The sequence below is a fragment of the Puma concolor genome, chromosome B4 (assembly GCF_028749965.1).
Source record: "Puma concolor isolate L17-30 chromosome B4, mPumCon1.1.hap2, whole genome shotgun sequence".
Taxonomy (NCBI): Eukaryota; Metazoa; Chordata; class Mammalia; order Carnivora; family Felidae; genus Puma; species Puma concolor.
In genome coordinates, this window is record NC_141673.1 from 20,606,357 (window position 1) to 20,619,548 (window position 13,192).

General features: G+C 36.7%; 1 protein-coding gene across 5 annotated transcripts in view; it reads right to left on the minus strand.

Annotated features, from left to right (window-relative positions):
• Nucleotides 1-502: 502 nt before the first annotated feature.
• ANO4 (anoctamin 4) overlaps nt 503-13,192 on the minus strand; it is a 428,017-nt gene continuing 415,327 nt past the window's right edge. For all 5 annotated transcript variants that reach the window (XM_086712549.1, XM_086712550.1, XM_025926582.2 and 2 more), the window contains 3 exons: nt 5,263-5,368; nt 3,540-3,735; nt 503-1,264 (listed from right to left, as the gene is read on the minus strand). In XM_086712549.1, the coding sequence (XP_086568675.1) occupies nt 3,544-3,735; nt 5,263-5,368 (298 nt within the window). In that variant the 3' untranslated portion in view covers nt 503-1,264; nt 3,540-3,543. The remainder of the gene's footprint in view (nt 1,265-3,539; nt 3,736-5,262; nt 5,369-13,192) is intronic.

Sequence of the window (13,192 nt, forward strand, 5' to 3'; positions counted from 1 at the left end):
TATGTGAATACGTATCTAAACTAGGACAGTGTTTGATGGACCTGGTAATGGGAGCATTTCATCTCCTTAACTCACATAGGCAAGATGATAACATAGTTCAAGGGCAGGTTCTGCTCTCTTTAGAAAAGAGTAACCACAACAGGCATTGTTTAGAAACCTTTTTTTTTTAAACAGATGTATGGCCTCTTCCAAAGATTAGCAGACCAAACTAATCAGGGCAATTAAAACATCATACGTAAGTGTCATTGGCTATATTTCATATTTCCTCAACAAAGTTATGTCAATGACATTTTCCAAGTTCTTCTGAGAGATCTCTAATTAGTTGGCTTGATATCTAAAAAAGTAGCCTAGAAACAAGATGGAAAAAAAAATGTACTCTGTCTGAAGTGATTTCTCAGGAGTGTGTGGGAGTAATAAACCTTCCTTTAAAGATATCACTCTAATTTCTCTTATTCTATGAGAAAAAAATATGACAGAATTTCAGAAGACCCAACTGAAAATATTCCATGTGCATAAATTTATTTTAAATTTTATTGCATCACATTATACAAGCATTAAACATGGCTTCATGTTGATGACTATTTAAATGTGAAAATTTGTCATTCATGTCAGTACCCTTTGGCTATTTACAAGTAAGGAATTTCTATGTACTTTATATATCTCTGTATTTGTATGTACATATGTAAGAATACATGACTATACATATGTACACACAGAAATACATCTATGGCCATACACATAGCTATAGATATGTCATATATAATAATCTCCTCAGAAAGATCTGAAATTAAAAAAAAAGAAAAAGTTGTAAACAGGGTCTTGTCTGTATCGTTCAGTGACGTGGAATTAGGACCATATAATGACATTCTAGGAATGTGTGTCCAGGTGTCTGAATACCCTTATTAGCCCAGTGTCTGTAAAATTCACATGGGACAGAATGCAAAAAAGGTAGCAAACAGGCTGAAAAACAGGCCCAGTATACAAGTTCCCCTTGGTTTTAAAAACTTGAGAATGTAACTGCCCATGATGTGCATGCTTGCTTGGTCAAGAATGGTCTATGGATAGAGAGCAATTGTGTGCTGCAACGTGATTTCACAGCAGCATGATTTCCCAGGTAGTCCTTTAAGGGTGCTGACTCCCCTGCTGCTGCCAATGTCTGCGACATGCACTGCGGTTGCATTTTAGTCATTCACTTGAATGTGCTTTTGCACAGCTGGGAGAAGTAAACAGGTTTCAGGTCCTTGGCTTGGAAATGAACTGTTACCTAGAAAGAGGAAAGAAGGCATTGAAACCCCATGTACACACAATGGCTTAAGAACACGGTGTGCAATGGTTTATTTGTACTCACCATGAATCAAAGGCATTGAAAGAATTTGCAACCCCAAACTGATCAGGTATGGTATAAACATTATTGTGCCTGCTTTACAGATGAACAGACTGAGTCAGAAAGGCAGTCTGAAGCAAGGTGACATCCTGCCAACTGTTGGAGGAATAAGACAGACAAATACTATGCTTTCAAGCAAAAATTAGAAATGGCCTCTGGGGAGAAAGCAACCCATAATGATGAGGCCAGAAAAAACTCCCAATTGGTTACTAGCCTTATAGCCCAGTGCAGCCCCTAGAAGTGTAGGTAATGCCGCTTACTGCACCTTGGTCTTGGCTACTGGAGCTCCTGGGAGCAATTCTCTTCACTAATGTCTGCCTCCTACCCTAAACAAAGCCATCTGGATAGTCAGCCATTTTCCTTTGAAGGCTGACCAGAGCCAGAGAAGAGGTGATCAGAATGGGGCTTGGAACAAATTCTAGAATCCCAGAGCGTTAAAACTGGATAGGCTCTTTTTTTATTTTTATTTTCTTTTTAAGTTCTTAAATTAAATTCTAGTTAGTTAACATACAGTGTAATATTAAAAACTGGATAGACTCTTAAAGTATTGCTCAGTCCAACTTCTTTACTTCTGTAAATGTGGAAATCAAATCCACATGAATATTCCATTCCAGGTCGTACAGAGAATGGAAAAGCCAGGTCTAGAATCTGGTGGAGCATAACACAACGTTTAACAATACAAATCCTGTGTAGTATTCTGTAGCACTTTATTGTTTCATACATGTCTCACATACATTGCCTTATGTGAGCTGCATGTTCTGTCAAATAAACAGGCTCAGAAAAAGCAGGCAATTTTCCCAAAGTCGCATAGTCAGATGGCAAATCTAGGAAATGGCAAAATTATTACGTTGCAAAAAATGTCTTACTTTTAGTGAAACCAAGACCGACTTTGGAATTGAGGGAGGGGCATTGTTCAATATCTATATACTATTATCCTTGTGGGCCTGGGGTCTGGGTCTAAGTCCTCCTAAGTCCTCTAAGGACTTAGTCCTTCCTCTAAGTCCACCTTCATATCCAACTCAAAATAACCTCCTAGACTCTTAACACAGATCTGGGGCAACACAACTTCACTAGCTGAACAACAAATATCCCTGTAGATATTGTCTACATCGTAATCAATATGAAAAATGAAAAACATACTTTTTTTCCCCTGTATATCTCATTTTTCTTTGGAGGCAAAATTTTGAAAAATGTTTTCAAAGTTAGTCTTCAAACAAGTGGAGGGGGAGAAATGAGGGTGAGGAAGGAAAAAGGAATGCTATAATATTAGATTTACAGAGTACCAAAACTGAGAGCTCATCTAATCATTTGTGAGGAAACTGAGGCCCAGAGGTGAACTGAGTTGTCCAAGGACACACAGCCAATATTTGACTTACCTGAGAGAAGGTCTCAGGAAAACTTTCTGATAAGATATGTGGAAACATTATGAAACTGTCTTACAATGCTTTCAGCCTTAATCTGCCTCCTTTATTCGCTGAATTGCATTTAATGGGTGCCATGTGCTTAATGCTATGCTAACTAGTTGGAAGAATAAAATTACCATCCATAAAGATACCATTCCTAAAGATGCTTACAATTGTGCTGGGGAAGCCTGATAACTATTTGAAAATCATAAATAATACAGTTCAATATATAGGTCAATACACGTAGTAATGATGCAATAACCGGAGAAGTTTCTAAGAAGTGAGTCTCAGCAGGCTGGTAAGTCTGGGAAAAACTTATTAGAGGGTATGGTGTGACATGGACCATCCTGGAAGGAAACAATAAGTGGGTTATGGAGGGAGGGCCATCTTGGGTGAGATAAAAGGTGACTTTAATATCCCCAAGGTAACAGGACTCTTTTCTGTTGAAAGAGAACTGCCAAACAGGAGTAGAAGGCAGAAAAGAAGGTTTATTTCAGGGAATAATAAGGCCAAGTCATAAAGACCTTGACTACCAGGCCAAGAGTGTCATGGAGGTAGAGAAGAGTTGCAGGAATTATGTGCAAATGGAAGATAAAGTTAAATTGTGCAATTAAGAAATAAGCTGGCTTGAGAAGCTTCTAAGGAGTTTGACTCATATCAGTAGAATGATGGCAAGCTTTGATTCAAGGAGTTTAAAGCACTAACTTCAACCCAAGGAGAGGTTTCAGACCATGGGCACACCTCTCACCTACCTGGTCATGGCCACTCATTGTGGTGTGCTTTTCCATTTTTCTTCCTCTCCTTTCGTTCCTTCTGGAGACGCTCCAGTTCTGCTTCGTACATCATCTCTTGAATCAAGTATTTCTCTCTTCTCATTCGATCCCTTAGATCTTTTGGGAGGTCTGGGATCAGATATGAAATGAGGTGCTTTATACAAAACACGAGATGCTAAAAACATAAAGGAGAATACAACAAGTTAGGTTTATTGCCCATCCTTAGTGGAAAGGGCTCTGGGAATTGGTGCAAGAATGCCTCTCACTCCAGGGACATGGAGCCTCTCAAGTGTCTGGAAAGTGGAATGAGGTCAAGGGAGGTGTGTGTGAGGAAAGAAGACCATAGGGATAGGTGAGGACCAAACTTGGTCTGATGACACTTCATAGGGAATGAGAAAAGGAATAAGGAAAGAATGTGGAGAACCAGTGGTCAGAGAATGCAAAGGAGAGCCAGAAGTACATATACTGTGGAATCAGAAAACCTAGGGTTGCATCTTGGCTCTGTAGCTTTTATTACTTAAGAGCTGTTTGTTTAGCTGAGAATAAGTCACTCTGAGCTTCAATTTACTCATGTGTAAGATGGGCATTATTGTGAAAATTATAAGAAAATGTTGCAAATACAGTTTGCTTTGCAAATTTTAATTGTAAGAATTATCAGTAGGCCTAAGGGAAGGGATCATTTCAGGAAGAAACTTTTTTCAGGTAAACTGCCACAAATTCTTTACCTGACTTACTAATAGCGGAAACTCTAGAATCACTGTCATTTCTATTTGCCTATATGAGGATTATCAGTAAAGTACCAGATGATAATTTAAAGGCTTTCATAATTCTAAAGTATTAAAAACTTTAAAGAGGGACTGAGTCATTGATAAGTGAATTCCCAGGGAAGAACAACTTGTCTTCTCTTAGTTTCCTGGAGTGAAGAAAAAAACAAATGAAAAAGTATAGGAAACTTCCAGTCCAAGCCAAGAGGCAGTCTTGGTTTTTCTTTAATCTGGCTTTTAACATATACAAATGGGTATCAAATTTCCACTTATAAGTATAGTCATAGAAATACAAATGATTTGGGGCATCTGGGTGGCTCAGTTGGTTAAGTGTCTGACTTCGGCTCAGGTCATGATCTCACCATTTATGAGTTCGAGCCCCATGTTGGGCTTTGTGCTGACAGCTCAGAGCCTGGAGTCTGCTTTGGATTCTGTGTCTCCCTCTCTCTCTCTGCCCCTCAGTCCAAGTAATGAATACTTATTTGTGTCTTAAATATAATGTCATGATGACACACAACCAGAGGCTACCACTTGTATAATACCCAGTTCAATGTTTTCCAGACTATAGTCTTTGAACACCTACATCAGGAAGAATCATCTTGGAGAGCTTGTGAAAAGCAAATTATAGACCTGATGTATCTGAATCTCTGTGAGTAGTGATAATAAAACCTACAATTTTCCTAAAGTTGAAGAACAATGGCCCTAGAGTATTAGGACTAATGATTTCTGGTTTATCCATTAACAATCAACAATGGACTTTCAATTATTTCTTGAACAACTCAAGGTAAAAAAGATTTAAAAAAGAGGCTATATAATATTACTCTAATACTTCTGGACATATGTAATCACATTGAAAGTTCTCACAGTTGCATTTATGCATTATTCTCAGTTACTTCATTATGGCAAAGGTAGTAAAGGAATTGGTTAAGAGAAGATACCTCAAACACAATGATAAAAGCCAATCGAGCTGCTAGGACGTGCCAGAACTGCAGTGTGTAGCCATAGGGCACCAGTGAATGAGGAGGGTCACGGTAGTCTCGGTATCTATAAATATATAGGAGAATGAATGTTACATTCCAAGCTATGATTTTCCTGACTCCCATATCTCATCCATTCCCACTATGTAGTCCTCATTCATGACAGATGGTTTAAAAAGTTTCTCTCTTCTAGACATTTGTCACTTTACTTGTTCATCCTTTATTCTTCTGGTAAAAGAATATCTCCTCTCCTCTGGGAAATTATCCATGTGGCTTAGGCAGGGTTCACCCCCTACCCTGACTCCAGCTCAAAAGATGATCAGTGAGAATCTTCACCAGGACTTCTGCTAGAATGGTCATTTAGCGAATTATCGCTACGTCCACAGAGGGTAAAAGCCTGGAGCTGCTGCTGGCTATCGCAGACTATGTGGAGAGAGCTTCTTTGAGAATGGTAATTTGAACAACTCAGAGCCAGGAGAGAGGCATTGTGTTGGTTGACACTGCTGGAGGCTTGAGATTTAGCCATTACCAATGTATCATCCTGCCAACCTCCCAGTTACCTGAACCAATGACTTTTTAAAAGTCAGTTTATACTGGATTTCTCCCACTTGACAATAGAGTCCTTCCCAACATATGCTCCGACTATAACTTATGAATCAGCATCAAATTCCACAAATATATGTTGAGTACCTACTAGAAGCAAGGCACTGGTCCTAAGAACTTAAATCCATGTAACTCCATTTTATCTTTGCCATTATCATTGCTGTAATGACAGGTGGGGAAACAGAAAAATGACTCTCAATATTATAGAGTTTTCATTAGTCTTGAGCCCAGTATTCTTTTCATTAGCTCTAGAAATGTGTAAAGATCTGGAAGTGCTAATTCTAACAGTTCTGTATGTAAACGTACCAAATTCCATTGTCTCAGTAAAAATTATGATCATCCAGACTCCTAACCTGGATAGTACCTAACCTCAAGATCAGCACTATCTTATGTGTGAGAATACAAGATAATTCCTATGCAGGGTATCTGTTCTTAAAATTAAGTATAATTGACAGATGATGTTATATTAGTTTATATTAGATGTTATATTGATTTGACAATTCTATACATTACTCAGTGCTCATCACAGTAACTATTGTCACCATTTGTCATCATACAATGTTATTAAACATTGACGATATTCCCTGTGCTGTACTTTTCATCACAGGATTTATTTATTTTGTAACTGGAGGTCTACATCTCTTAATCTCCATTATCTATCCTACCCACCACCCCTCTGACAATCAGCAGTTTGTTCTCTGTGTTTAAGAGTCTGGTTTTTTGTTCATTTGTTTTGCTTTTTAAATTCCATGTATAAGTGAAATCATATGATATTTATCTTTTTCTGACTTATTTCGCCTAGCATAATACCGTCTACGTCCATCTATGTTGCCGCAAATGGCAAGATCTTATTCTTTTTGTGGCTGGTATTCCATTATACACATATAAACCACCTCTTCTTTCACCGTTTATCTATCGGTAGATACTTGGGTTGCTTCCATACCTTAGCTATTGTGAATAATGCTTCAATAAATATGGGAGTGCATGTATTTTTGTTGAATCTGCATTTTCATTTTCTTTAGGTAAATACATAGTAGTAGAATTACTGGATTATATCATATATCTAATTTTTTGAGGAACCTCCATAATGTTTCCCACAGTGATTGCACCAATTTACATTCCCACTAACAGTGCATGTGGATTCTCTTTTCTCCACATCCTCCGCCAACACTTGTCTTTTTGATACTAGCCATTCTGGCTGATGTGAGGTGGTATCTCATTGTGATTTTGTTGTATTTCCCTGATGATTAGTACTATCTGTTGGCCACTGGTGTGTCTTCTTTGGGAAAATGGCTATTCAGGTACTCTATTTTTTAATATGATTGTTTTCTGGTGTTGAGTTACAGAAATTCTTTATATATTTTGGATATTAACCCCTTATCAGCTGTATCAATTGCAAATATCCACTCTCATTTACTAGGTTGCCTTTTAGTTTTGTTGATGATTTCTTTCGCTGTGCAGAAGCTTTTTATTTTGGTGTAGTCCCACTACTTTATTTTTGCTTTTGTTTCCCTTGCCTGAGGACACCTACCCATAAATATTTTGCTATTCCTGATGTCCAAGAGAATACTGCCCATGTTTTCCTCTAGGATTTTTATAGTTTCCAGTCTTACATTTAGGTCTTTAAAGCACTCTGAATTTATTTTTGTGTATGGTATAAGAAAGTGGTCCAGGGCACCTGGGTGGCTCAGTTGGTTGAGTGTCTGACTCTTGATTTCAGCTCAGGTCATGATCCCAGTGTTGTGGGATCAAGCCCTCCATCAGGCTCCGTGCTGAGCATGGAGCCTGCTTAAGATATTCTCTCTCTCTCTCTCTCTCCCCCCCCACCCCTTCTGCCCCCTTTCCCCTGCTCACACTCACACTCTTTAAAAAAAAAGTAGTCCAGTTTTATTCTTTTGCATGTAGCTGTCCAATTTTCCCAACACCATTTGTTGAAAGGACTACCTTTTCCCTATTGTATATCTTGTCCCCTTTTTCATAGATTGACCATATAGGTGTGGGTTTATTTCTGGACTGTCTATCCTGTTCCATTGATCTATGTGTCTATTTTTGTTCTATGCAGAATATCTTTTTTTTCCAGAACCATATCATTTTATTCATAAATTTAATCATTTATAAACACATTTGGGCAGATTTGTTCATGAATTTCCTCATATTCATGTTGGCTTCCTGCACACTTTGGCGGCTCCATAATCTTTCCTTTTTTTTAATTTAAATATATTAAATTTATTGTCAAATTGGTTTCCATACAACACTCAGTGCTCATTCCGAAAGATGTATGCAGAATATCTTTGAAAAGAAGCAAAGACTACAAAAATGAGCTGTCACTATTATCACAATTATCATATTAATTATCATTACTGTCTATGGTATATAATAATGTATTACAATTGTTTTGTCAGTAAAATTGTGTTTATGATGAGTATCTGGTGCTGAACTTAAGAATGAATCTACTAGTGCCTTCAAGCTGTTGGTTCTCTCTGTAATGATGAGGATTGGTCATTGTCTAAAACACCTTTTTTCTAATATATGATTACATTAATGGTTTCTGTCAAAGGTCCAATTTATTGGGGACTAAAAGTTTGCATGGACTAATCTTTCTAGAAGAAATATGGCATTATGCTTTTTATTATACATATGGTTGATTATTAGACAAAAGTATATTTATAAAAGGAGGGAAACTGAATTGTTTCAAGAATCACCCTAACTCCTTAAACCTTTTACACAACAGCATTTGCTAAAACAAAATTCTTTTCAGAACCCACTGCTCCCCTATTTATGCCTCTGTTCTGCTCTTAACTGGTGCCCTTCATTGTGACTGCTCTATCTCCTAGCTTCTCAGAACTTGTTCAGCTTTTCATTTGAGGAATTTTAATAAATCTTTTTCTCCCCATATCTCTTGTAAATTCATTGTGTGGAAAATTATGGTTTTCCCTTGACTGTTCCCAAAACCACAATATAGATGTATCATTCTTAAATTTCTGCTACAAGTTTGGTAGTATTAAGTGAATTCATTTATACATCAAATATAACCATTCATTAAATATAAGCATGAAAACTAGAAAGATGAAATATTTTTATGACCCAAAGATGATTATCAAACATGACTATTTATAAAATTGTACATATATGCAAGTAGTTTTACCCCACCCCCATTCTGCTGTTTCGTTTTCCATGGTTTCAGTTACCACATCCTCCCTACCACAGTCAGGAGGGAGAGGATCCTGTTGCTGGCTATTGTCACAATGTCAATAGGAGCCTAATGCTAGGTCACAATGCCTATGTCATTTGCCTCAATTCATCTCATCACATAGGCATTTTTACTTCACATTATCACAAGAAGAATGGCAAGTACAATGTTGTATTTTCATAGAGACCACATTCACATCATTTTCCTTACAGTATATTGTGATAATTGTTATTAGTTATTCATCTTACTGTGACTAATTTATAAATTAAACTTTCTCATGTATGTATGTATGTATGTATATATAGGAAAAACATAGTGTATATAGGGTTTGGTACTATCCACAATTTCAGGCATCCATTTGGGTCTTGGAATGTATCTCCCTCAGATAAGGGATGACTACTGCAATATGCAAAAATGAAAACACTTGTTTTTAGGTGGTGGTCTTAAATTTTAATTTGTAGATTTTTATATTTTAAAAATTAACATTCCTTACATTTTTTAATATTTAGAAAACACTTATACTCATGGCTATGGTGAGTTGGGAATATTTGAGGTAATTTCTATATAGAGATCCAGTTGTTGAGAATATGCATCTATTTGCTCTGCCTCTGTCTAGGATACATCCATTTGTAGATCTATCACAGAGCTCTGCTAATATGTGTCCAAAGGATTGCGATGTTCCTACATTGGCATTTAACTTCTGATTCTTGTTCTTAGGACCTATGAAATTTTTAAAAGTTTCACTTTTCAGAAGCAGCAGGTTTCTGGCCTTCCTACTCTTTTAAGCTATTGTATCACAGTCAAGTTTCTCTCTAGAAAATTCCTTATTGCTACCCTAAGGCAATTAAGATGCAGTGGTGCTAATGAATTTGGCTGTCATCTGCTTCACTGCCCACAGCTATCTCCAAAACTCTGTACTGGAAAGCACACTGAAACCAAGTTTGGGGTCTGCCTGACTTTATGATCTTGGGAAATTCAGGAAGCTTCTCTAGACATCAGTTTTCCCTGGTAACACAATTAGGGTCTCTTTATCTCACCAGGCCCTAATATTTTGGATTCTCCCTCTTTTCTTGTATGAGTTTGCAGATGACTGTTTCAAGGGGAGCTCTCAGTTGATGTGCCAGCCTACTCCTGATCCCACTGGTCTTTTCAATGAGGCAGAGGTCTGAGAGATGCTCAGATGTCATTTGTGCCCCATGTCTCTGTTTTTTGATGTAGTGCTGTTTATTTGATTTGCCAAATGACAGACTACATGTTTACTTGTGCAAAGAAAACACTTTCCTGGCCCTGCTGTAGAAACAGACAGAAAGCCAAGTTTCAAAGCTAATTGAATCAATGTTTTACTGCTCTAATCTTAATTTAGTATCTTCAAAGACATTAAGTGGTCCAGGAGCATTAATGTTTGGAGGAATTTTTTTGAGTGAGTCACGGTTGTTTTCAGAAAGTAACACTTGTAATTTCTTGGCTTCAGTTTTACATGTGGGAAAGGCAGGATGTTCCCTTTTGACAAGTTAGTGCATTCTGTAAAGCTGCTTTTGTTTCTCAGGAAATGGATTATTGGCTTGCAAGCATATTTTTTTTCCTAGTGCCAGGTATAGTTAATTCGTTCCCATTTTTTAAAAATGTAAAAGTGTATGTACATTTGAAAGAATGATAGTGAACTTCATGTAACCCCATCCAAGGTAAGACCTAGAGCATGGTCAGGGGCTTACAAATGCCTCATTGTCAATCCCAGACACCCTGAAAGGTAACTGCTATTTAATTTTCTTCTTTTCTCTATAGTTGTACTACTTGTTCAAGTGTTCCTAAATAAAACAGTGCTTAGTTTTCGTCTGCTTTGAACTCTGTATAAATGAAATCATATAGTGTTATTTTGTGATTATACCTTTAATTGAGTTCTCAATTCTATTCCATTTTCTATTTGATTCTGTAACACCACTACACTAATTACTAAAATTTTATACTATTTCTAATGTAAAGTACATCTCCCCTTCATTATTCAAAAGTATCTTGACTAGTCTTCATCCTTTGCGTTTCCATATAACATTATTTTTGACATTAGGTGCACAGAATTGTCCTACTCCTATATCTCAATTTATAAGTAAACTCATTGGCCCATTTGTGTTTTTTCTATATTTATTTAATACCTTAATAATATGATGAACTCTCATAAATCCACCATGCAACACAAGACTTAAAACATTATCAGGAACTTATCTTACCCTCTGTATTCCTCCTTTTCCTCATCCCCTTGCTTTCCTTATCCTGAATTTTATTCTTATCATTAACAAATGTTTGTATGTATATTCATTCATTCATATTTGTCTGAATATTATACTGTTTAGTTTTGGTATTGAATTTTCTAGAAAGGATAGTATACTGTATGCAGTCTTCTGAGGCTTTTTTTTCTTTTTTTACTACCATGGCTACTAAGATTCATCCATGCTGTTGCCTATTTATTTCCATTGCTATAAAACGGACCCTAGTATGAATAAATTGTGGTTGTTCTATGTAGTGCATGTTTAGATATATTCTCACATATTGGTCATTGCTTTATTTTCTTTCAACTTGTCTAACCATGTAAGTTCTTGAAAAACAAAGCTCAAGTTTATTCAGTTTGGATAAAAGTACTTCTACATTCCATTCTGGGTTTCACCTTTTTTTATTATGAAAAATTATTTTTTCCTATAATGAGAACTTTTAAGATCTACTCTTCCAGCAAATTTAAGATTTGAAATACAGTATTATTAACTATGGTCACCATGCTGTGTATTACATCTCAAGATTTATTTTATAACCGGAAGTTTGTATCTTTTGACTATGTTCACAAATTTTGCTTTGGTAATTACCAATATGTTCTTTGACTGTATGAGTTTCAGTTTTTTGTTTTGTTTTGATTCTACATATAAGTGAGATCATACAGTATTTGTTTTTCCCTATATGACTTATTTCATTTAGCATAATGTCCTCAGGGTCCATCCATGGTATCCATAAAAGTCAGGATTTCCTTCTATTTTATGGCTGAAGAATATTCTTGTGTGCATATGTGTGTATCACATTTTCTTTATTCATTCATGAATGGGCACTTAGGTTGTTTCTGCATTTCGGTATTGTCTTGACTATGCTACACTAAACGTGAGGGAACAGGTATCTTTTTGAGTTAGTGTTTGGATAATACTTGGAAGAAGAATTGCTGGATCATATGAATTTCTATTTTTTGTTTTTTGAGGAACCTCCATATATTTCCATAGTAGCTGTACCAATTTACATTCTCACCGGCCCAGTGCACAAGGGTTCCTTTTCCTATACATGCATTCCAAAACTTATTTCTTATTAGAATGGCTATTATTAAAAAGACAACTGTGAAGTGCTATCTCATTGTGGTTTGGTTTGCATTTCCCTGATCGTTAGTGATGTTGACTGGCTTTTCATGTACCTTTTGGCCAGCTGTATGTATTCTCCAGAAAAATGTCTATTTAGGTTCTCTACCCATTTTTAGGTTGAATTGTTCATTTTTTCCATTGTATGTGTTTTTTGTATATTTTGGATATTACCCCCTTATCAGATATGATTGGCAAATATTTTTCCAGTAAGTAGGTTGTCTTTTCATGTTGTTGATGATTTCCTTTGCTGTGAAGAAGCTTTCAGTTTGATTTATTCCTACTTATTTATTTTTGCTTTTGTTGCCTTTGCTTTTGATGTCAGATTCAAGAAATCACCACCACAACCAATGTCAAATAGCTTAATGCCCATGTTTTCTTTCTTTTTTTTTTTTTTCAACGTTTATTTATTTTTGGGACAGAGAGAGACAGAGCATGAACGGGGGAGGGGCAGAGAGAGAGGGAGACACAGAATCGGAAACAGGCTCCAGGCTCTGAGCCATCAGCCCAGAGCCTGACGCTGGGGCTCGAACTCACGGACCGCGAGATCGTGACCTGGCTGAAGTCTGACGCTCAACTGACTGCGCCACCCAGGCGCCCCGCCCATGTTTTCTTCTAAGAGTTACATTGTTTCGGGTCTTATGTTCAAAGCTTTAATCTATTTTGAGTTAATTTTTGTGTATGATGTAAGATGTTTGCCCAGTTTCATTCTTCAACA